This window comes from Podarcis cretensis, assembly GCF_951804945.1.
Source record: "Podarcis cretensis genome assembly, chromosome: 3".
Lineage (NCBI taxonomy): Eukaryota > Metazoa > Chordata > Lepidosauria > Squamata > Lacertidae > Podarcis > Podarcis cretensis.
Genome location: NC_137172.1, coordinates 93,121,396 through 93,145,964, shown reverse-complemented (window position 1 = coordinate 93,145,964; position 24,569 = coordinate 93,121,396). Strand labels below are relative to the sequence as shown.

Genomic DNA, 24,569 nt, shown 5'->3' with positions numbered 1-24,569 from the left:
TCTGCTCCGCGGCTCAGTTGGCTACACTCGCTCGCGCGCTTGCCTGCCTGCCTGCCTGCGACCTGCTCTCGCTCTCTCTCTCCTTGAGAAAATGGCTGCCGTACGCCGCGCTCGCAGTGACTCCCGCTGCGTGGTCCGCTTCTCCGACCGAGAACTCTACTAAAATTCCCTTCCCGGCTTGTTTAACCGCTCGTAAGAGGAGGGGGTGAAGAAAACTTAAAAACCAGGCATTATTCAAGGCACAAAAGACGAGGCCCGCGGCTGCCGGTCGTCACCGACGCTCGCGAAGAACCAGCCTAAGAGGCCGCTCGCGCCTTGAAACAGCCACAGCGCCCGCAGCCGCGCGTGAACGACCGTTGGACGGGCGGCCTGGGGTAGGAACTGCCTCGGCCTCAGCATGGTAAGGGAGGGGGGCGATGGCGGCGCGTGACGGGGCGGGGCACGTCGGGGCGGAGCGCGCCTCCCTCCTCCCTGCCCTCCTCTTCGTCCCGTGCGCAGACCCTCCCAGGTGTCAGGGGCCGTTCCGGATCTGCAGAAGCCATCCCGGTTTCTGATTTGATCCCGGGATTCTGACTTGATCCAGCTTTTCCTTACGGCATCCCTGTTGTCATCGGGAGAAATGTTGGAGGGGAAATTCTTAAGTTCTCCCCAGTGATCCATCATGTTTGAAGTCCAGGGCAGATGATACAGCACCGAGATGCAAAATTAAGCATATGACCGCTGTTATTTTGTGTGTGTGTATGCACATATATGAGGGACGCAGGTGGCGCTGTGGGTTAAAGCCTCAGCGCCTAGGGCTTGCCGATCGAAAGGTCGGCGGTTCGAATCCCTGCGGCGGGGTGCGCTCCCGCTGCTCGGTCCCAGCGCCTGCCAACCTAGCAGTTCGAAAGCACCTCCGGCTGCAAGTAGATAAATAGGGACCGCTTACCAGCGGGAAGGTAAACGGCGTTTCCGTGTGCGGCTCTGGCTCGCCAGATGCAGCTTTGTCACGCTGGCCACGTGACCCGGAAGTGTCTCCGGACAGCGCTGGCCCCTGGCTTCTTAAGTGAGATGGGCGCACAACCCCAGAGTCTGTCAAGACTGGCCCGTACGGGCAGGGGTACCTTTACCTTTACCTTTTATGCACATATATATGTATATGAATATGCACACACACACACACATATATATATGAATATGCACGTATATGAATATGCGTGTGTATGCATATGCGTATATGAATATGTAGAATTATTGTATATACTTAAATACATGCATACATACAGGGAGCAGCCTTGAACACCCAGGTCTTTGGAGAAGACTTCATCACTGCCAACAGCAGCTTCTATTCCTAAGTGGCCTATGGCGAGAGGAGGCGACTAACCAAAATAAAAATAATATAAATAATCATAAATATACAAGAGCTGCTGATGCCATCCATCCAGTGAGGCCCACAGAACTCGAGGAAGATTGTTTGTGAAACAATAGTGGAAACTTTAGCATTAGATATTTTTAGAATGTTTGAGCCACTTTGAAAGCACTTTGGTCCCAAACTTTGAATCTGTTCATTGGATGAGTCTAGTTGAAGCTATCTATGATTTTCTTTAACACCTGATAATGAGTTAATAGGTTTGTATACAGTATATATATTGAGCACTCAGAACTTGGGTGTCATGCATTTATATCCCAAGTAGCAAGAATGAGTCATTTGCTGAGCTGGGTGTGGTGTTGCACATCAGTTTTGCCAGTATGAACCTGCTTTTGAGCAGGTTGCAATTAAGATTTTTCTGAGTTTTAGGATCCCACAGTGAAGGAAAACTCAATCCAGGTAATATTCCTGTCAAGAACTAGTATAATCAAATAGCAAGCAGCCTAAAATGACTCCTCTTCCCACTATCTTGATTCTGTGCTTTCTTGTGGGTGTGGCTGAAGGTTTCTGTGAAAGGAAGTAAGAGACTTTCATGAGGTAGTGGGAGGATTTTTTATTTTTCCACCTTCAGCTCTTTGTTGCAGCTGCTACACTAATTGCATACACACAGTCTATTTTCATGTGTATTTGTCCAGGCCTTGATGGTCTTGATACTGTTGAGGCTTAGTGTTGCTGTTTTTTAAATGGATGAATAACTTCATTTTGGTTTATATAATACATATATATAATTGTTTCAAACTGCCCAATGTTTTCATCTGGAGCAAATGGCATATAAGACTGGAACAAATAAAATACAGTATTACTTCATGCATGGTCTGATAAGGTTCTGTATTTGCATGCAGGATTGTACGTCAAGTTACTGTGACTCCAGTGTTTGTTCATCACTGCTTTATACAAATGAGGTGAATACAAAATTCTTTACCTAGAATGCCACATAGTTAAATTTACACTTGAAAAGTTCCTGTTTCAGATCTTAGCTATAGATGTCTTAGTTTTAATAGCAAGTAATAGTATTTGTCCACTTACCTTTTCTTCCAAAAGATAGCTTATCTTAGGAAACACATCTTTAAATGTTTTTTAAACATTTTTGGTTCTCTTCTGCAAGGTTGTGTAAATGGTTTTATGTCTCCTGTTTTATGTTTTTCTTTTTATTTATCTGTTGCATGAAGAAATCTCATTTTAAAAATAGCTACGGGGTTATCTTTCAGAAGACAGGTCAACCATTGAGCACAATCTTAAGTTAGTAAACAATCCCATTAATAAACTGTAGCCAATTAATATTCATCTCATTAGTATGAAGCAGTGATGAACAAACCCCAGAGTTGCAATGACATAGAATCCTGCATGCAAGTACTTATTATTATTTGATTAATAATATTTAATACTTTCAGAGGGTATACTTTGAGTATGAATAGTGGCTCATCTATAACATCTACTTAAAATTCTGTATGATTTTAGATTAGGTGTTTTGTAGGATAAGAACAAATTATGGGACAATACTAATTTCATTAAAAATGTGACTTTAAGTACTAATTTCATGTGATTTATTCTCTCAGGCAGAAGGTGAAGAAGATTGTCACTCTGACATGGTAAGAGCAGATGACAATGAAAGGTCTGGGGAAGCAAATCTTCAGGTATGTCTGCTTTTGTATTTTAGGGCAGGGACTCATCTGCATAATTTAGTTCTTTGGTCTGTGTATTTTTTGCCCTTTCGTTGGTACAGTTGTCCCAATCAGCACTTTAGAGCCAATGTATATGAATGCTTTGAACAGATAGGCAATTTGATAACGTGCCTCGTAAGTTCTATCTGTGGATAAGAAATACTTCACAATCTGAGGGAGTGCATTAATTCATATAAAATGCTGTAATTCCTGGCTTCTTTCTAACTTCCAAGCTTTTAAATACTGACATAGTGTATATTGGTCACTCTTTGAAGAATGAGCTATAGTAAGCTCTTTCTGCAAATAGACCTTTCCTTTTCCTTTAGGGTATTATCTTTTTGTGTAGATTGAGACATCTTAGCATCTTATTGTGACACCTGCCACATACTTATCCGAAGGATTTGAAGAATGTTGCAACTCTTAGTTTTCTTACAATAAATAGGCAATGGGGCAGCTTATAATTTAGCAGCAATAATGATTGAGGAATTCACTTCATTTTTCAGCAAGTTAAATGATCCAGCGCAATTACTTTCACCAAATGAAAATACCCCAAAATAGTTCTTCACCATATTTACTCAGAAACTGGCTTGGAAAATAGTAGAAATTCATTGGTGATTAGGACCTTGCAATCTTGTTCAGAAAGCACTTGCTGAGATGGCTTAACTATATAGTAAATCGTTTGTTTAGATGATTGTCAGAACCCATTTATTGGCATTCCATGTTTTTGTGATGTTTCAGTTGCACTGGGTTTGACAAGATGTACCAGAATCTATTTTGCTTGTTTCCAAACTTGCAAATTTGTCCTGGAAAGGCCCACAGCAAAGTGATTCTTTCTCACATATAGACTCTAAAATTAGTAGCTATGAATACACTAAAATTCAGCAGCAAAATGTCAGTTACTGACTGGAATAAATATTTTTTAAATATTTTTTAAATATTTTTTTTAAAAGTAAAATACCAAGAATCATTTGCTTCATTACATGGAAGAAATTATCTAAATATCTTGCACTTGTAGACACATCTACCCAAATATTGGATTTAGTTTCTGGATTTCTAGGCAGAGCTCCAGATGTTCAGAGCACAATGGATGTTTGAACTTACCCCAGGGGTGAGCTCTACGGGTTTGGAGGTTCGATCCTGCAGAACGTCGGCAAGAGGGCCTTCAGTAAAGGCTGTAGATACCAAAGGAAAGCTGGAACTAGCAAAAGAGGAAAAGGTAAAGAAATTGAGCTTCTTATCTTCAGTGAGCTAATGGAATGCAATCTATGGGCTAAGCACTTAAAAAGCATGGGCTACTTTTTCTACTTCTGTTCTTACCGCTGTGCCATCTCTCCCTACTTTCTCATTCTGTTTCATCTTCTGAATTAACAGAATATGGACGTATTACCCTTAAAGCTGGGAAATACAGAAAGATGCTTTAAAATATTTATTTGGAAGATGTTGCTCACAGTTCCTAAAATGCTTGTCTGGATCCAAGTTCAATGAAGAAAAGGGACTAGCCATGTTTATTGTAGATAAATTAGTAAAATGATGGGGACAAATTTTTACTAGGATAGATAAATTAGCAAGATAAAAATGACAAAAATCCTACTAATTTAACTTGCATGTGTAAATAGGAAGAATTCATAACAGAAGGAAGATGCATGTCAAAACCGAAAATGCTGAAGAACTTGATTCACCTCAATCACTTTTTTATAGTAAGCTAGACAGTTTTTCTTCTGAAGGAAAGTGGAATGACAAAAACTATCTCCCTTTCCCATTTCTTTTTTGCTGTGTCTTTTTCATTCGATGCTCTAGGAAATTTTAGAGCAAATTTTATTTATCAAAAATAACACAATATGTTGGAAAAACTTGCTATTTCCCTGATTTGTGTGTTCTGTTCTTAATTGCAAGACTTGGCAGAAATATTGCAGCTGTAATGTGCTCTGACGACTGTGCTTTCTCTCACAACTGCCTTAGACTTCACTTTTGGAAATCATCCCGCAGGTGCTTTCTTGCTTAATATGTCATCGATTTTTGCTCTAGGTGTAGAATCTAGAAGGAGTTACTGTTTTTTTCCAGCAGATGCTAGTCACCATGATAGTATCAAATCATAATTTTATCTTACTCTTGGAAAAACTGCTGTAAAGATCCACAATGGCACATCCTCTTGTGGTCACTGTATTGAGATATTTTCAGATGAGTGGAATTACTGCCAGTTTCAGAACTACCGTAGATGGATGAATTAATTGTAAAACTGCAAAACAAATAGTAGAAGTAAAATGGTATTGCGAGATGATGAAAATTTAAGGTTAAGAAAATAACATATCACAAACACAATCCATTTATTTAAATTTAGTTGGACAAGATAAACTTCACTTCTATGTGTCTTAATTTTATATTTAATGCTGATAAAACTTGCCATATATTATGATTAAGTAGTAATTTTATTTGGCTTGCTGGCAAGGGACTCTTAAACAATTCACTAATTTTTGTACAGGCAAGAGAACTGTTCCTGAAAGCAGTGGAACAAGAACAAAATGGGGCTCTTTATGAAGGTAATCTAATATTTGTGTTTTAATCTTTATACAGTAAATTTCTGGATCTTAACTGTTGGTTATGAACTGAATTCATAGGCTGCTGTGGGTGAAAACTACTATTTGTACAGTAATTGTTGGGAGGAAAGAATTGTGAACACAGCTAAGAGTTAGGCAGTTTTGTTTTCTCATCTGCTGGTTAAGAATCCTGTTGCAAAAGTGAAGGACCACTAACTACAGTTCAGATGACATGGGGCCTCTGGTGCCTTGGCTAGAATATTGATTTTGACTTGGGTGAAGCATGTTAAATGCCCTGCTCAGTCATTAATTTAATTAGGTAACCTTAGGGTGCGGGAAGAGATGTTCAGTACCCTACCTCACAGGGATGTTGTGAGGATTAATAAATGATTCTAAAGCCCTTTTCTTTTTAAGAACTTTTAAACTTAACTGACAATTTCATTTTGAAGCATGTATTGGAATATATAGAACTTGTTGCTACATTTTTCTATTAGCACTGCACGTGTGAAATGACAAGTACTCCTTGGCAGAAAATTGTTAATTGTCAGGAGCCTAGTTCCTTTACTTGGGAAGGATTCAAAATCCAAGAATGTCTCACCTGTGGTGTGCTAACATGCCACCATGATATAAAGTACAGTGGTACCTTGGGTTACAAACACCTTGGGTTACAAACATTTCGGATTACAGACTCCGCTACCCTGGAAGTAGTACCTCAGGTTAAGAACTTTACCTCAGGATGAGAACAGAAATCGTGTGGCGGTGGCAGCAGGAGGCCCCATTAGCTAAAGTGGTACCTCAGGTTAAGAACAGTTTCAGGTTAAGAACAGACCTCCGGAACGAATTAAGTTCGTAACTAGAGGTACCACTGTACTGAATTTGGTTATATTTAGAAACCCAGCATCTGTCGGTGGCAGATAGGTGCTATTGACACTGGTGAACTTTCATAGCTAAGCAAGCTCTTCTACATGCAAATTCACCCTTGAGTGTCTTGATATCCAGTTGGCGCAATGTAATATTTCCTGTGGGAAAGCTTCCTGTGCAGAAGGGATACTGTGCTAAAAAGTCACATAAATATTGGCCTGTGTCTAAATGGCTTTACTGATCACAATGTGACTAGGTACCTTCTAAACATACTGTTATGCAGCTTTTGTCATCTTCATTTTTGAATGCTCTCAGGAGGAAGTTTTGGTTAAAACTCTCAAGGAAATTCTACAGTTTCATACAGGAAATTATTACATGCTGCCAGGGCCTGAAAACCGCTTCTCAGGGGTCTTTAAAAAGGCTAAAAATAGTGAAATTTAAAGCTGTTGTACAAGGGAGATATTTGGCCGATAATCCCATTTCTTTTGCTGGAAAAAAGTCAAAGTGATATCTAATTTGACTTGAATAAGATTTCTCTTAAGGATCCCTCTCTTCACTTTTATTGTTCAGTGTGAAACGGATTTTTACCAGCATTCTATTTTGAGAAGTAGTCTTGACATATAGAATAGGCAGCAGTGGGCAGTCTTTTAGGATCTTGCTAAATTTAACCTGAACAAAATAGCATACTATTCTATTTGTTGAGGGTAGTTCTTGTCTCTGGTTTTCTGAGGCTTCGATATTAAAAAACACAAATTAGCTCCTGTCCCAGTTTCCATTCTTATTAAATCCTATTTTTAAAAAAGAACCTTAAAATAGTTGCTTCACTTTGAAACATGCTGCTTGTGTGAATTGCTGTAGCAAGTTATGCTTTTATATAAAAATGTTCGTACTCAAGAATGACTTCTAATGATCCTAACATTGATATTCCTGTCAAAGAACAACATTAGGCTAAAACCCTGTGCCCAATTAAGTGTGAATAAAAGTCTTAAAGTTCTATTGGGTCCAGAGTAAATATACATAGAGTTGCACTGTTTGTATACCCTTTAAAATACAATAGAATATTGTCTTTGTGCAGTTGGGATGCTGCACTAATATGTAATATTGCTAGGACAGGATAGTTTTAGCCATATACCACATTTTAAAAATAAAGCAGCTTGCCCCACATAATAGAATTTTATCCAGTTTCGGCGATGTGCTAAGACTGTATTAGGCTGTGCTGCATTTGCCGCATAAGACTTCGCAACTTCACCTATTTCAACCTCATCTATTTTGGTTTCTACACTCCAGGCTGCTAGGTTAGTTCACCTGAGTCTTGTTGGTTCTGTGATGTTTACCCTTCTTTTCTTTTAAATAAAAAACTTTATAAAATTCTTGTGTGTGAATAACTTGGTATTTCTGCAAAATGAGACAGAATGATGATTGGAGAAAGTGCATTTATTACTAGAAGATGCACTGGAACAATATGTACTATTCTATAAAAGAGAGATTGATAAGATGCACCCATACCATAAACATATGGTAGAGTGCCAGTCCTTACAGTACAGTCTCAACACAGAAGGTTACTGGAAGCGAAGCATAATCTTTAAGAGATGCTCACAAAATTAATCTCTTTAATTGCTGCAACTCTGGTGATATCCATAGTGCCCTTTTGTAGGACACTCCATGAGTCATGACTTGCACACTATATCCCCTTTCATGTATCATATAGCCTCTTTCATGTTATAACAACTTTCATGTAGGGGCCATTGCATGCCAGTAGGCCTTTATAAGCCAGCGTGGTTAGAGTGTTGAGAGACCTGGGTTCAAAACCTCCACTCATCCATGAAGTTCACTGGGTGACCTTGGGCCAGTCATAGTCTCACATCCTAACATACCTCATAGGGATGTTGTGAGACTAAAATGGAGAAGAGGAGAACCTTGCAACCCAAGTTCCTTGGATAAGAGGTGGGATATATATGTAGTAGTTAGTCCACTACTCTGCCCTAACTTGATTCCGAATGTGCCCATTTCAAATGAATGGTCTTAAAGTTCATCAGATGGATTCCAAGGACCTAAGTATAAAACAAACCAGATTTTACACCTGTTGCTGATAGTGGGCGAATAATAGGTGGCCTGCAGGCCCTCAAACCCTTCTTCCCAAACTTAGGCTATCAAGGGCCGTGGCAATGAAGCCACCTGATAGCAGAAGCCTGATCATTCCTTGGTTGTCATAAGGGATTATGGGAAATGATAATGCAATATGGATTGAACTGGGAAGCATTGGTGAAGTATGTTTTCTCGTGATTCCCAATAGCATTGGAGGAGTGCGTAGCTTTAACTGCTTATATTTTTCTTTCCCCCTCTAGATTTTGGAAAGGGTGTGGAAGGGTTGTTACTACTATTTATTAAATTTACATACTGCCCTATACCCACAGGTTCAGGGCAGTTCACATTGTATTGAACCCCCTCCTAAATTGAGCCCGGGTTTTTAGGGTGGAGGATCCCAATCAAAATGGACTTGGACATGGCTAAACTGAAAAAGGTCATTTGTGAGCTGCCCCATTATAAAAATCACTGCTGCTGTTACCATTTAAAATAAATAAATGGATACAAAACCAGTCCTAGCATTTACTAGATGACATGCTTAAAAAAGTAAAATATTTTATAAAAGTTACTTACAATAAATGAAGCTAGACCTTAAGATGCTGTATTACTCAGTAAGAATAATATGAGAAAGAGGCTAATGGAGCTACCATTCTAAGATTTGGATCCTAACTGATTGATCAAGAAATAAATTACCTTGAAATCAATGGGATTTGATATCATAGAATCTAGTGTAACCCCCTGCAATGCAGGAATATGCAGCTTTCCCATACAGGGACCAACCCTCAATCTTGGCCTTATCAGCACCATGCTTTAACCAATAAAGCATAGTTATAATCTAGCTGCATTTGATCCATTCCCTTCATTCAAACAGAAGGTTAAGTGTGAATAAGACTACATAATTTTCACTGACATGTTGAAACATCCACTATACTTTTTACAGTCAGTAAGGCCCCATCTGCACTATAGATTTAAAGTCATATTACATCATTCTAAGCAGTCATAACGTTCCCCAAAGAATCTTGGGAGCTGTAGTTAAGGGCACTAAGAGTTGCTAGGAAACCCTTATTCCCTTCAAAGCTAGTTTCCAGAGTAATTTAGGAATCAGTCCCTCTTCCCATGACTGTTTAAAGTGGTGTGATGCTGCTTTAAATGTATAGTGCAGATTATTATTGAATTTATGCCCTAGTCTTTCCACGGATCCCAAGGCTGCAAAGAAATACACCATTTAAAAACAAATGAATGCACTGTAAAACAGATTAAAACATTCCAAAAACGATTACCATTTTTTTAAAAACCTGAAATCAGTTGCAGTGAAAAACATTCAAAAAGCAGTTAAAACATTCTTCCGTTCAGTGATCTTAGGGTTTCCAGGAACAGTATTCTTCAGACAGCAAAAGCCTTGTAAAGTGGAAAGTTTTCAAGTTCCTTCTGCAGGTTAATAATGATGGAGACCGCTACACATCACTAGAGAGACATTCAATAACTACCATTGAAAAGGATGTCTTAATGGGTCAGTGCCAACTGGCCAGCGCACCAAGATGTCACAGGCTATATATGAGGCCTAGATGAAATGTATAAAGATCGACCTGTGTTCTCCAGATGATGAACACCCGACTCCCATCAACTGCAGCTAGAATGATCAGTGGCCTGGAATGATGGGAGTTGTAGTTCACTAGCTTTTGGAGCGCCATAGGTTCTCTGTCCCTGTTCTCACTGGTGGCTCCCAAGTGCTGCTTTGAGGACAGTCACAAAGGAGATAGTAACTAACTTGCATTGACGAACTGGTGGATTTATACAGGTTTCACGAAACACTGTATTATCTAATATGAGCAAAAATAGGCCTTGTGGTGAAAGACGCTTTCAGTGTCTATATGCTGATGACACCCAGGCCTGCCTCTGTACCCTAGAATCTTCACTCCATCCAAGCATTGCTTATGTATAGATGCTATACATTGGCCATGGACATATTGTGTACTTGCAACTTTTAAGGGGGAAGGCCAACTTATCTGCCCATCTTGTAATGCATTTCTCTGCATAAACCATGTTTCACTTGTTTTGCCTGTTTTCCAAAGACTTAGTTGTTTTTGCAAAGCTGCTACTGCTGTGTTACAAACGCTCTCCAAACGTCTTGAGATTGAAAAGCGGCTCGTCATGCTGTTTGGGGACTGTTGTATAAGACATACAAGTCCAAATCCCTCCTCAACCTGTAGAACTAGTTACATGGTTCTTTCCCATTGATGTCAGTTAAAAATGATAGCTGAACATGCACTAATGCATTAACCAGTAGTGTGAGGTAGCCTTCCCTAGGAAGATACAGTTGCCAGGGGAATTATTTCTCCTCTCTGGTCTCCCATTTCACCTTATTCCAGATCTTGACTGGACCAGAAAAAATAAGGCCACATTGCCTATTCCTGACTGATAGAAGGCGACATGCTGACATTTTAATCCTTGGTTGATTGTGACTACTTTCATATGTCCTTGGACAGTTTTAATGATTCAGGGGTTCAGCTTTAAGGTCCTTGTTGGTGTAAGAAGTGTATACAATCGTACCTTGGTTTTTGAAGAGCTTAGTTCATGAACAACTTGGAACTCGAACACTGCAAACCTGGAAGTAGGTGTTCCAGTTTGCAAACTTTGCCTCAGAAGTTGAACATCCGCCTCGGCTTCTGATTGGCTGCAGGACGCTCCTGCAGCCAATCGGAAGCCACTTCTTGGTTTCCAAACATTTCAGAATTTGAATGGACTTCCCGGAATGTGTTCTGTTTGAAAACCAAGGTACAACTGTATGCATTTATTTAGTGCATGGGAATAGACTGTCCCCAATATGTGTTTGTATTACACACTGCTTATTTCATGGTAACCATTCATGATACTTGGATTCATGCATTTATTTTACAGAAATAAATATTGATCTTGGTCAACCTCTCCTACTGCCTCCTGGTATTTTATGAGTGCTCGGGAGGAGGGCGACCCTTTGGAGCAGTTTTTCAGCATTGTTAGATACAACCTTCTGAGAAATGTGCTAATAAGCATGCTTTTCATGCATATGCTCAGTAAAGTAAGTGCAGTTCATTTAAGTATACATTACTTTTATTTTTAGCTATTAAGTTCTATCGTCTGGCTATGCAACTGGTCCCAGATATTGAGTTTAAGATCACCTACACCCGATCTCCAGATGGTGATAGTATTGGGAAAAGCTAGTAAGTATAATAAATTTATTATTTTGAAAGCTTAAGATGCTGATGAGGGAATATGCCAAATAGCTGCAATTCTAAACACTTAAGCCCTAGTCCTATGCAGTGAGATATGCCTAAGTGCTCTGAAATCAGTAGGTTGAAATACACCTAACTGCAGAGGGTTAAGCTGTTATTAGAGAGGATTTCTTATCAAACTCAGTAAGACATTTATATGTCTGAGTAAACATGTGTAAAATCACTCTGTAAAGTTGCAAGTCTATGCACAGTTGCTGCTACCAAGTGCCATTTAAATAAATATACATTGGTACCTCGGGTTAGGGACGCAGGTGGCGCTGTGGGTTAAAGCCTCAGCGCCTAGGACTTGCCGATCGAAAGGTCGGCGGTTCGAATCCCTGCGGCGGGGTGCGCTCCCGCTACTCGGTCCCAGCGCCTGCCAACCTAGCAGTTCGAAAGCACCTCCGGGTGCAAGTAGATAAATGGGGACCACTTACCAGCGGGAAGGTAAACGGCGTTTCCGTGTGCGGCTCTGGCTCGCCAGAGCAGCGATGTCACGCTGGCCACGTGACCCGAAAGTGTCTGCGGACAGCGCTGGCCCCTGGCCTCTTAAGTGAGATGGGCGCACAACCCCAGAGTCTGTCAAGACTGGCCCGTACGGGCAGGGGTACCTTTACCTTTACCTTTACCTTACCTTGGGTTACATACGCTTCAGGTTACAGACTCTGCTAACCCAGAAATAGTACCTCGGCTTAAGAACTTTGCTTCGGGATGAGAACAGAAATTGTGCTCCGGCGGCGTGGCAGCTGCAGGAGGCCCTATTAGCTAAAGTGGTGCTTCAGGTTAAAAACAGTTTCAGGTTAAGAACTGACCTCCAGAACGAATTAAGTACTTAACCCGAGGTACCACTGTAATTTAGCAGTGCTGTGTTTTGGACACAATTGGATCATTTTAATCCTTCATGCTAAAGGATCTCCAAAGGTGTCATATAATGTATCTTTAAATAAAAGTTGCTGTACAGTAATTAAATATCCAACTCATATTGCCTGCAAATATTTTGAGTGTTGTACTATATCTAGATCATACTCTGAAGTAAATATGATCCTATGATCCTAAGACACAAGTTGCACTTAGTTCAATAGGACTTAATAGATTTGGCTTGTGAGTAAACTCTGTTAAAGTCACTGGAAGCAGCCTCTGAAAAAATGTGCATGTCATATTGTTATTAAACTTACAAATATATTTTTCATACAAATACAACAGCCATCACCCACATTTGCACATTGTGATAAACCAAGGTTTATCAGCAAGAGCCTGAGGCTCCTTATGGCTTGTGCCCATCACAAAAATACCATTGTTTATTGTAATACATGAACAGGGTCATAGTCTTTTTTTTTTCTTTTCTTTTTTAATGCCAAGAGATATAAATTAACTGAAAATCTGGTGTGTGTGTTTTTAGCCTTCATTAATACTGGTTTTCTCTCAGATGGTAAAAGATTAGGTTTAGATCTCATTTATTGCTCTTCTGAAGTATTCTGCAAGGTTGCTGTGCACTATGCACACTTACCTTAGATCAAAGTTTATTTTTATTTTTGCTTTATTTATTAAATTTGGTAGTCACTTTATTTTGCTCAAGGCAACTTATAACCAAACAAACAACAAATTCACATAGTTACATTGAAACAAAAAATAGAAGCCAAATGATAAGTTGAGAGTCCAAGAGGGCATAGAATTCACAAAGAGTTTGTATTTATCATTCTAACATGTTTTCTGTGATTTATCTAGGGTTCAAACTGCACCTGACACATAGACATGTGTGCTATAATCCAGTGACTCTCTTTAATAAAATCAGAAAAAGCACGTCAGGATAGTTGCATTACAGAAGCAGGGGTGGTAGTTTATATGTTCTTTGCGTGCTTTTTCCTGATCTAACTGAAATATCTCTTCCTATCCCCAATTTCTAAATACATGTTTACGTGCATCTGTCAATTAAGGGCAAGAAAACTTCTTGAAAGGGAGCAATCTTGAACAAAGAAATGGCAGGATAATCCTCTCTCCCCGTTTTCTGATCTCAGTTGCTCTTCTGGAAGCATTTTGTCTGATTTTTCCAAGAGCTGTACTGATAAAGATTACGTGCCTCAGTTTTTTAATGTCCACGGCCGTGACTTTCCACACATTTCATTTGTAAGCCTAGTCTGTACAAGGAATGCATATTTGTTATTTTATATGCGAGAAATCCTGTTTAAGTTTGCACAGTACAACCCTGTGTTTGTTTACTCAAACATAAATTTCACTGAGTTTGATGCAGCTTAATCCCAAATAAGTATGCAATCTTAAGAGTGAACCCTTAGCTTTATCTTCTTGGAAGCATGTTTCACTGAGCTCAATTGTACTTATATCTAAGTAGATATGTGTAGGTTTGACCTGTATCATAATAATTTCCAGAACTAAGAGCCTGTCTGGAAATTTACTTACAAAAAATATAGAATAGTATTGGTGAAAAATCCTCATTTAAATTGACAAGTATGAATATTGGTGACAGAAACCAATAAAGGTTGTTTCTAGAACATGATGTAAATAGGAAAGAACATTGCCTTCAGGAACAAGGCTGCAGTTCTAGATATACACACGCATGGAAGTAAATTAATGAAATTAATAGGTTCAGCATAAACATGGTTAAGGGGCTGTTGTATGATAATCTAATCTCTTTGTGCTTCCTTTTTCTAGCATTGAAGATAATGAGAATGATAGCAAGGTGGCTGACCTTCTATCCTACTTTCAACAGCAATTTACTCTTCAGGAATCATCCATCAAACTGTGTCAGCCAGAGCTTGATATGAATCAGACTCATATCTCAGGTAAGGGAAGTTTTCATATTGAAATAGTGTGCACAGTAAAAAGGTGGACATGGGTTTTCATTTGAGCCTGGTAAACCTCTGTCTGAACTGTACTTCGTTGTTATAATTTGGAATGCTATAGGCTTAACACTATAATTTCCATGTTAAAAATACATATTTAGTGTTGAAAATGTGTAATAAAAATAGGGACATGCAGGGATTATTATTATTATTATTTTGTTTACAGTTATTTTTAATCCTACCTTTTGTTTTTGCATTTAATTTCATAGGCTTCCTGACCCAAGTGAATGGAGGCCTATTTGTAAAGGCCATGATCTGCTGCTTGTTAGTAGTTGCTGTAAGAACTTACACTGCCATCTTCCTCTTGCTGGTTTTAAGAATCATATCCCTTTAAATAACACTCTAAAGATTTCTTGCTTGGTTGTGTTCTTGATAGTTACTTATTCTTTCTTTTTGTATGCTGGTGATAGCATGTGATGTATTCGACACAGTTGTCATCAGAAGAAGAGAGTTGACTTTATAGATGCTGAAATTCTTTGTTGCAGGTGATAGAGGGCTGCATGCTTCATGTAAACATTTTGTTGACATGCAGAATCAGTACTTTAACTTGCTTAGTGATATAAGCAGTCTCTGGAGAAACAGCTGTTTGGAACTAACACACTATGCTTAATGTAGCTAAAGATAGCTATGATATCTTTATTAAAATAGTACAATTCTAAATAAACAGTGAATAATTCTTAGACACATCCAAAGAACCACTTATTTTGGAAGTAGCTATCTAAAATAGGCTTGGAGTAATTATATATAATTACTATTTATCTGTTTTTTCCAAAGTGTTGCCAATGGAGCTGATGATGTATATTTTTCGATGGGTGGTTTCCAGTGATCTGGACCTGAGGTCTTTAGAACAGTTATCATTGGTCTGCAGAGGCTTCTACATTTGTGCCAGGTACAAACACAACTATCATTTAAGAAACCTGTCATAGTTTGGTAGTCTGGATTAAATCGGGGTTGGGTATTTGGTTAAAAATATTTTGTATATTGACTGGCCAAAGGATCAAGTATTTTTAAAGCATGTGTTAATTTTATAGTGTCACCTCTCTCACACATAAATGAATTCCAGGACAGTATACATAGAAATGGAAAATTACAGGAACATTTTAACCTTATTAAAACAACAAATATGATATTTTAATCATAAACAGAGTTTATACTTTGTGTTAAGTACAAAAACAGACTAAAACTTAACTGTGAAACCATGAAATTTACTGCTTTAAAAATGGTAATAATTTGTGCTTGTAATTGTGCTTGATTCATGGAATAGTTCTTTTTCACTTTTATCTTGGAATAAAAATAGGGGAGGGGCTTATTGATTTGTGTTTTCTTGTTCTTGTTTTTGTAATATATTTTGTGCTTTTATGTTGTGAACTGCCCTGGGATTTGTGGATGAGAGGCGCTATACAAATTTTATAACAATTATAATTATAATAAAAAATAAAGCAAAATAATAGCAACTATGTAAAACAAAAGCCATGTTATAAAGGTAGTTTTGCTAAGCATAGAGCAGAGCAGTTCATTGTCACATCCAGCTTTCTGCTTCCTGCAACGAACAAAATGAGAGTATTGGCTGGTCCTAGATTGCCACGTATTTGAGAGGTCTGAAGTTATAGGACATGACCAGCAGGAGAAACTGTGCTGCTATGTTTGCTCCCGTATGAAGTAACAGGGATCACTCTGTTGCCTGCTTGCTTTGTGGTGTGTTACCCTGCTGCCTTCTACTTTGAAGTTCTCCATCCTTCCTGTTACAGATAGGTAGCCGTGTTGGTCTGCCATAGTCAAAACAAAATAAAAAAATTCCTTCCAGTAGCACCTTAAAGACCAACTAAGTTAGTTCTTGGTATGAGCTTTCGTGTGCATGCACACTTCTTCAGATAAGTGTGCATGCACATGAAAGCTCATACCAAGAACTAACTTAGTTGGTCTTTAAGGTGCTACTGGAAGGAATTTTTTTATTTTGTTTTGTCCATCCTTCCTATTGTCCATGGGATTCCCATCATTGCCATTTAAAAGCTCTGGCACTTCCCACCTCCCCACCCCCACCCCATCAACAGTTCTTTTCTGCAATGCACAGGTGAGCCAAATGACTCCCAATGACAACAGTAGCAGCTGCCTATTCTGACAGCCCAACCAACCAGCAAGAACATGATTTACAGGGGGGGGGGGGGGAGAGACAGGTAGGCAGGCCAGCCAGCCAATCAGCTCCGTGGTTTATTTAAATTATTCACAGATTTGTTTTATGTATTTGGGGTGCAAACAGGGGATGGAGATAAATAGTGGAAATCTTGCCTGTCCTTGCAATGCCTCCTTTGGGGGTAGGGATGAGGAGGATCAAAAAAAGGTGGACCACTTCACTGCTTATGGCAGAGGTGCCTCTTGTGACCATTAGCAACTTTAGCGGATTTCTCTCTCCAGCATGAACTTGGCTGCTGGCATTTTTGTTATTTCTTCTGGAGTGTTCAAGCATGGTTGGCTCTCATGCTTTGCGGGTCTAAAGACCTACGGTGCATCTGGGGCTGTCCCATTCTGTCTCCGATCTAGCTCCCATTCTGGTTTGTTCTGCATGGTCCCCAGTACTCATGAATCTTACTGCTTCTCGGTTGTCAACTCTTCCCCCACGTCTCAAAAAAACCCACACCACTGCTCTTTTACCTCTGAGCAGGTGAAACGTCTGAGCAGGTGAAACTGCACCATCCTATGCAGGTTTACTCAGAAGTAAGTCCCACAGTGTTCTTTGAGGCTTATTCCTGGGTAATGTGTGTAGGGTTCATTTTTCCAAACTTTAGTCTAACAGTTTTGTTACTGTGGGGAAAATACAGGTCTATAAATTTAAACTGTAGCATAAAAGCCATTCATAAATAGTCTCTTCTCATCACAGCCAAATTCACTCTTCCCTGTATTTTCAATTTCCTTGTGTTTTCTTATGTCTGCTTTTCTTTTACTAGGGATCCTGAAATCTGGCGTCAGGCTTGTTTGAAGGTTTGGGGCAGGACCTGTAACAAATTAGTTCCTTATACCTCATGGAGGGAAATGTTTTTGGAAAGACCTAGAGTTCGATTTGATGGTAAGGCAATCATTAACCAAGAAAAGCAGCACTTAAGACAATTGCAGCAGCATTTTCTCTCTTATTTAAATATATCTCAATGTAATATGCTAACTGGTCAGTTAATGATATGTGAAGTGTTTGAGTGTTAGTTTGCCCAGGGGTTAAATGACTGGTAAAACTGAAGTGGTTGAGTTGGTGGGACTATATCCCATTCTTGATGCATTGACCTAATGCCACTAGATTAACTACAACTGTGTTGCAATGGATAGGACTGCAGCATGTAAATTAATAAGAGAAAGATGAGGATCACTATGTGAGAGATCCAATGGATTTCAAAGAGGTTTTTAGATGGAATAATATAATTGAAAGTTTAAAAAATTATCACTTTATAAGCATGAATCATTTAAGAACTCAGTGGATCATTGTTCATAAATTTATTGATGATTATATATCTCTTTTTTTACTTCCTATTCCATAGGCGTATACATCAGCAAGACAACATACATACGTCAAGGAGAACAGTCTCTTGATGGCTTCTATAGGGCATGGCACCAAGTGGACTATTACAGGTACAACTACTTCTTTGTGCAGTTCAGCTTGGCTATTCTTAATAGTGATAACTGCAGCAGATAAGACCCTAACGACAAATAATGCTCATGTATAATTTCGTAAGGGTTAAGGTTTTAATTTCTAAATCATAGTTCTATTTTCAGTTGGAAACCACTGAAAATCACTTGGACTCAGTATTTCACATTGTGAACCCTTCCATGTTTCTCAAACTATGAGCATGCAGAGCATTAACTGCTCTTGGATATGACACCCCAGTGCTAAATCTTCACACTGATATCTCTGCTTGTGCTGCTGGTATAGCTCCAGTAGCACCATTGAATCTCTGTGATTGAAATTATGGGGACCTATGCTGTTTTGCTGCATTCCCTCACCAAGATCCAAAACACTGTGTGGTGAGCCTCTTTTTGGTCTCGAGACTCCCACATCCCCAAACATAGAACATTTGGGAGCAGTCTGTTGTTACATAAGAAACTATTTGAAATAGGAGGTCAGACAAGTTCTGGTGGTCCTGCACAGACATTTGTATGCAGGTACAAGCCCCTTGCTGCATAATCACCTGTGTTCAAGTAGGAAAAATGTAAACATATATGGGAACTTGGTTTAAGTTGTATTTCTTTGTTTTGCTTTCAAATTTATGTGATTTTACAAAAGGAAAATCATCCTTCCCGGGTTAATGTTGCTTAATTTTGTAGGTACATGAGATTCTTCCCAGATGGCCAAGTAATGATGCTAACAACTCCGGAAGAACCTCAGTCTATTGTTCCTCGTTTACGAACTAAAAACACAAGGTGTGTTAAGTTTATGTATCACAGAATTTTATTTGTCATGCATTGAAAGGATTGGCGCCTCGTCTTTTAAGTAAGGGGGATGTCAGGATTTAAAGTAAGGTGTGAGCACTAAAATACTGTACCATTAACATTCAGGAGCAAACTAAAATACAAATTAAGTGGCTTGAGAGTTGCAGCCCCAAGTTGTCACTTAAAGAGAGGAAAGCAGTATCTGTGAAGTATTGTCAGCTCTTTGAGAAGTATATTTTAATGGAGTCTTTTCCTTCTAAACCTTAGAACGGATGCAATCCTGCTTGGCCATTATCGCCTTTCCCAGGATACGGACAATCAAACCAAAGTATTTGCTGTAATGACAAAGAAGAAGGAAGAGGTACATATGAAACAAAATGCTAGAGGACTGAGACATTGGTTAAGATAGCAAGAAAGCAGTAAATGCTTTCTTGAACACAATTTCTTAATTGAAAAGAAGCCTTGTTTCCAGCGTTGCTTGGAAATTCCAAGACACACAAAAAAATCAGTGCACTTTTGATAGAATCGGCCTGCCATTTTGATTCAAAATGTTGTCAAACTTTATCCAAACATAGACAAAAACCTGCTTCTTAATCTCAAGAACCATTATGTGAAGTTTGGTTACAATATCTTAAGAGGTATCAAGATGCATAGAGAACAGATAGGCAAACAACTTTTCAAAATAAATAGAGGATACATACACCACCAAAGTACTTCCACAAAGGCCCTCAATTTTCTTTTTAAAACCCATAAATTTAGTTTTTTGTTTTGTTATTGCTATGCTAAGCTGCCTTCTGGTATCACCTAATTACCAATTACTTAAAATGCTATTTAAATGTAGACAGAGTTAACAACAATTTGTAATCTCTTATGAGGGAGATAAATGAAGGGGGTTGGGCAAATACATGGTTTCTGCTCATGCCTTTGGATTATGCCTCATTTGTGATCTCTGTTGTTTTTGCTGCTCTGAACCAAATAATTAATGATTGTTAGCTGCGGGTTTAGGGGGAGGAATGTGGGCTTATGGGCAAGAAATAGTAGAACACCAGAATTTTAGAGGGCAGGGAAAGAGAGGAAGTAGACAAGGGTCAGTTGAAGTCAAGGGATAGAAATTCAGGTGGAGGTAAGACTTTACGGGAGGTAAGCTGAGGGCAGCAGAGGTGCCGAGAAGGACCTAGTTTCGTCTGTTTGTCTTCCTCCAGTAATTTTTTTGCAGGCCTCCACTGCTATGTTTTTAATAGGAGCTTTCTACTGTAAGTCTGGTTTTTAGATATTTTGATCTTTATAAGCTGTTTAAATATAAAGAGCATCCATTTTTCTGTAAAATAAACTCAAACTGCTTAGGTGATGATTTTTCGCCCAGAAAGCCTTCTGTTGCTTTACAGTTCTCAGTTCTGACCATCATGTTGTGATTGTTTTATGATAATGATAGCTTATCATATATAGAACCTACGTATTTTCAAATGGAAATATACAAGCAGTGTCATTTATTCGGCAGCCTTAACTTCGGCTTTGGCAACTATCTTTACTGTTACATATTCTCGACAGCACTATATTGTTTCTGTTTCCATGTAGAAACCAATTGACTACCACAAGTACAGATATTTCTGTCGTGTCCCTGTGCAAGAAACTGACCACAGCTTTCATGTAGGGCTACAGCTGTGTTCCAGTGGCCGCCAGAGATTCAACAAGCTTGTTTGGATTCATCACTCTTGTCACATTACTTACAAGTAAGATTTTGGATAAAAAGGGGAGAGGAAAGAATACTGTTTGGTTGAGATTAATAACAGAGAGTAGTCAGTTCTTCTGTCCCACTCCTCGTGTTTGGTGCCTGGAGGAGGTGAGGATGCCCCTCCATCAGCCTCTACCAGTGGGGAAGAGTGGTGATGGTAGGGGCTTTGCCATGGTGGGGGCCCCTGGGGATAGTCCTGGAGCAGTCTGTGGGAAAGGGGGAGGAATGCTAAAAATTGCCTTTACGCCCATTCCACTGATGGATGCACTAGCGAAAGAAAAGCAATTGGATTTCCTCCACTACAAGAATTTGTAAGTAGATGAGGATTGGTACAGTCAACTCAGTCCTTAAGATAGATGGGGAAGATGCTTTGCTTGTGTTGTCCTGCATTAATCCATGGTTCAGGCATGCACAACAGGGTCATCTTGGTAGTGGCACGTGGTTTTGGAGATGCCATTCCCTTGAAGATAAATTTGTTCTCCTCACTATATACAGCATTCAGATGTCAACTGAAGATATGTTTGCTTCCCCAGGCTTTTACAAATCGAGATTGGATTATTTTAATACTTAACAGTTGAAGGGTTTTGTTTTGTTTTGTTTTGTTTTGTTTGTAAATTTTAATGGTTCAAATAATTATTTGCTTTATGAGGTGGCATTACTCAGCACCTCGTGAGATTACTGGAATTCTTATTCCATTCCCTCCCCCTCCCCCCCCCGGCATTTACAAGGTGTTGGCCCACATGGCTATCAGATCCATTTTTGCAACCATAAGCTGCAGCCACAAGTTACAGAAACTAATAAAATGAAATGAAATCTTAAGATTTGGGGGAAGCTGAATTTTGTCTTCAGTACCATTTTCTGCAATATCGCAGCACCGGTCTAATGTGTTTCTGTAATATCTTTTATAGGTCTACTGGTGAAACAGCAGTCTCTTCTTTTGACATCGACAAGATGTACACCCCTTTGTTCTTTGCACGAGTGAAGAGCTTTACTGCATTTTCAGAAAGACCTCTCTAAGAAGGTCACATCTCTTACTCTTGCATGAAAAATTACAGCAAACAACACTTAAGTTATAAATGTGTGTATATATATACATATATATATATATATATGAATTTTATTTTAAAAATGGGGGATCTTTTTGAAAGATATATACTGGAAATAATTTGATTTAGGGTGGCAGGGTTATTTTATTGGTTCTGAAGTCAAGTTTACACATTATTTTAAACTTGATTATGTTGTGAAAAGACTTTGATAACATAAAAGGCATTTTTGCCATGTCATTTTATGAGCAAATTTATAAGCTGTTCTCTTTCCAGCGTAAGGCTTCATCTGCCTATGCACCTTAAGTTCAGGAATCGTTCTAAACCTACTGCTGTACATATGACATGGTGTGCGTGCATTGGGGGAAGGCTCAAAATGTGAAGAAATTGTCCTACATCTGTGTGTGGCCTACACAAATGTAAAATAAATGTTTACTTTGAAATACATGTATTTGGGTTGCCTTTCAAGAAGAGACATTGACTTTGCTGTAAGCTGAAGCCTTACAAAAAAAAAAATTAAGCAAGGGAAGCAAAGTCGGAAGTTCAGCTTCAGTTGTTGCTATCTGTTTTGGCATCACATTGTTTCAACAACTAGTAGTTATTGCATTGCAAGGGGTAGAAGATGAGCGAGAAGTCACATTGGGGAACTGGCTGCCTCTCTCTTCTTCTTGATCCAGGAAAGGATTTCAAGAAAGAAATTTGGAGCACTGAACTTGAAAGTGCATTGTTTGAATTATGTTATGCAAATGAGAATAGGGCTGTACTCAAGTATGTTTGTCTTTTCTTTGTTTAACCCTTCACCTAACTTCTAAGAATACTGCACACCCCTTGGGTGTTTTGTCACACTAAACTGATTTTTTTGCTTTTGGGGACTCCTACAGATGTTCAGGTACTGTGTGCTGCTTCTCCTGCGTATGTACTTTGGGAGTTGAATGCAACTGCTGTATGACGCTTATCATAAATATGTACTTACAAACATAAAACTAAAGTTTCTAAATGTTTTTCTTCTCCCAGTTTGTGTTACATTTATTTATTTACAATCAAGCACATCCCTTTAAAATGCCGATTTATATTATTTATCGTAGGTTTGTCCCAGGAACTTCAGAACAATATGCTTGTTTTTGCTATCATTTTATCCACACAGCATCCCTATGAAGTAAGTTAGACAAGAAGGATGTTTTATTGAAGGCCACCCATTGATCTTCATTGTTGAGTCAAGATTTGAACTCAAGTCTCTGTAGTCTATATACAGTGTTTCTATTCAGTACACCAGACAGGCTTTTTAAAATAAAACAAATGGCTAGTTTATAGGACAAAGCACAGGGCTACGGTTCATAGCTACGAGGCAGAATCTCAAAATATTTTATACAGTAAAATTAAATGCATTTTTTATTAACCTTTGGGGGGTCACAGCCTAAACTTGGAGACAATGGCTTGGGTCCACAGATGTCTTTCAGAAGTGACCTGCTGCAGCGTCCCTGTGTCTCATCACATATCATTCCAGAGGACAAGCTTTTTGGAGGTTCAAGGAAGGGGCTGTAGGACAAAAGAGCTCCATTGCATAGAGGTTCCACTAACCTATCTGAGCATCCAACCCTAGTGGCTGGGATCTAAAGAACTATCTGGGTGTGGTAGATTTCCTCCCCTTAGCTGGAGCTGTTACAAATAGCTTATGAAGTCCAGCTGCTGTTTTCAAAAGTGCTTTGCCATACTTTTGTGGAAGACGTTTTAGAAGTAGAAGTCCAAAGTCCCTCGGGATACAGTAGGTCTGCTTACTTCTGGATTCTAGCAGTATTTTGAATTCAGTTGCTAGAGTTGTAAGGTCCAATTCTATGACTGCAAATACAGGTTGTTTACTTTAAACATAAATTGCCAGTGCACTTTTGAACTCTTGAGTAAATTGACACAACTTATATTCACACATCTGCAATCTCCGTTCAAGGAGAAGTGCTCAGGGTCATTTTTTTTAACCCATCCACACATTCAAACCAAGCAGACAGAAGTATTTGCTCAGATTGAAAAAAATGTCGCTGTATTTTTTAAACCATGTTCTGCTCTCGGTTGTTAATTTAGAACCATTTTCATGACAAAGGGAAATGTATCCCTATTAATTCTCCTTGACTTCTCAGTGGCTTTCAATACTATCGACTTCTGGAGCAACTGCAAGTTTCAGGCAGTGGCACCACTCAGGTGGCTCTGCTCCTCCTTGGATGGACGTTTCCAGAAGGTGATGCCTTTCGGCCATGTGAAGCCTTCAATGTGGGTTCCTCAGGGTTCGATTTTATCACCTGTGCTGTTTTAACACCTACATAAAACCACTGAGTGAGGTTATCTAGAGGTTTGGAGTACGTTGTCAGCAATATGTTGATGACACAAAGTTCTACTTCTCCTTTACATCTGCAGGTGAGGCAGTGGATGTGCTGGACCATTGTCTTGCCTCAATCATGGATTGGATGAGAGCCAACCAACTCAAGCTTAGTCCATAATAAAGCTGAGGCACTGTGGTTCCCTAGACTGAATGGATAGGAGGTTGCCTCTTCATGGGGTTACACTTACTCTGAAGGAGCGGGTATGCAGCTTGTGGGTACTGCTGCATCCTTTGCTGTCATTTGAAGTTCAGGTGGCCTCAGTGACATGGAGTGCCTTTCAGCAGCTTCAGTTGGTGGTCCTGCTACGCCCCTGTCTGGACAGGGATAGCCTAACTTCTGTCGTTCATGCTCTGGTAA

The 24,569-nt window shown here is 39.2% G+C and overlaps 1 protein-coding gene across 2 annotated transcripts; it reads left to right on the top strand.

Moving 5' to 3' along the window:
* The first annotated feature begins 41 nt into the window (after positions 1 to 41).
* FBXO9 (F-box protein 9) lies at positions 42 to 22,844 on the top strand. 2 transcript variants are annotated; one of them, XM_079970526.1, is made up of 13 exons: positions 43 to 400; positions 2,965 to 3,042; positions 4,127 to 4,285; positions 5,549 to 5,606; positions 11,650 to 11,749; positions 14,468 to 14,598; positions 15,433 to 15,547; positions 17,601 to 17,719; positions 18,180 to 18,270; positions 18,964 to 19,059; positions 19,336 to 19,429; positions 20,644 to 20,798; positions 21,709 to 22,844. In XM_079970526.1, exons 1-13 carry the CDS (start codon positions 398 to 400, stop codon positions 21,815 to 21,817), a joined length of 1,308 nt encoding a protein of 435 aa, XP_079826652.1. In that variant the 5' UTR covers positions 43 to 397; the 3' UTR covers positions 21,818 to 22,844. The 2 variants fall into 2 exon arrangements, with proteins under 2 accessions (XP_079826653.1, XP_079826652.1); XM_079970527.1 differs by lacking the exon at positions 4,127 to 4,285 and having other exon boundaries at positions 42 to 400.
* Positions 22,845 to 24,569: the final 1,725 nt, after the last annotated feature.

Coding starts and splice junctions, on each gene's coding strand:
- FBXO9 (XM_079970526.1), top strand. Junction 5,607..11,649: donor AAATGGGGCTCTTTATGAAG/GTAATCTAATAT, acceptor TTTTATTTTTAG/CTATTAAGTTCTATCGTCTG. Junction 20,799..21,708: donor TCTTGTCACATTACTTACAA/GTAAGATTTTGG, acceptor TATCTTTTATAG/GTCTACTGGTGAAACAGCAG.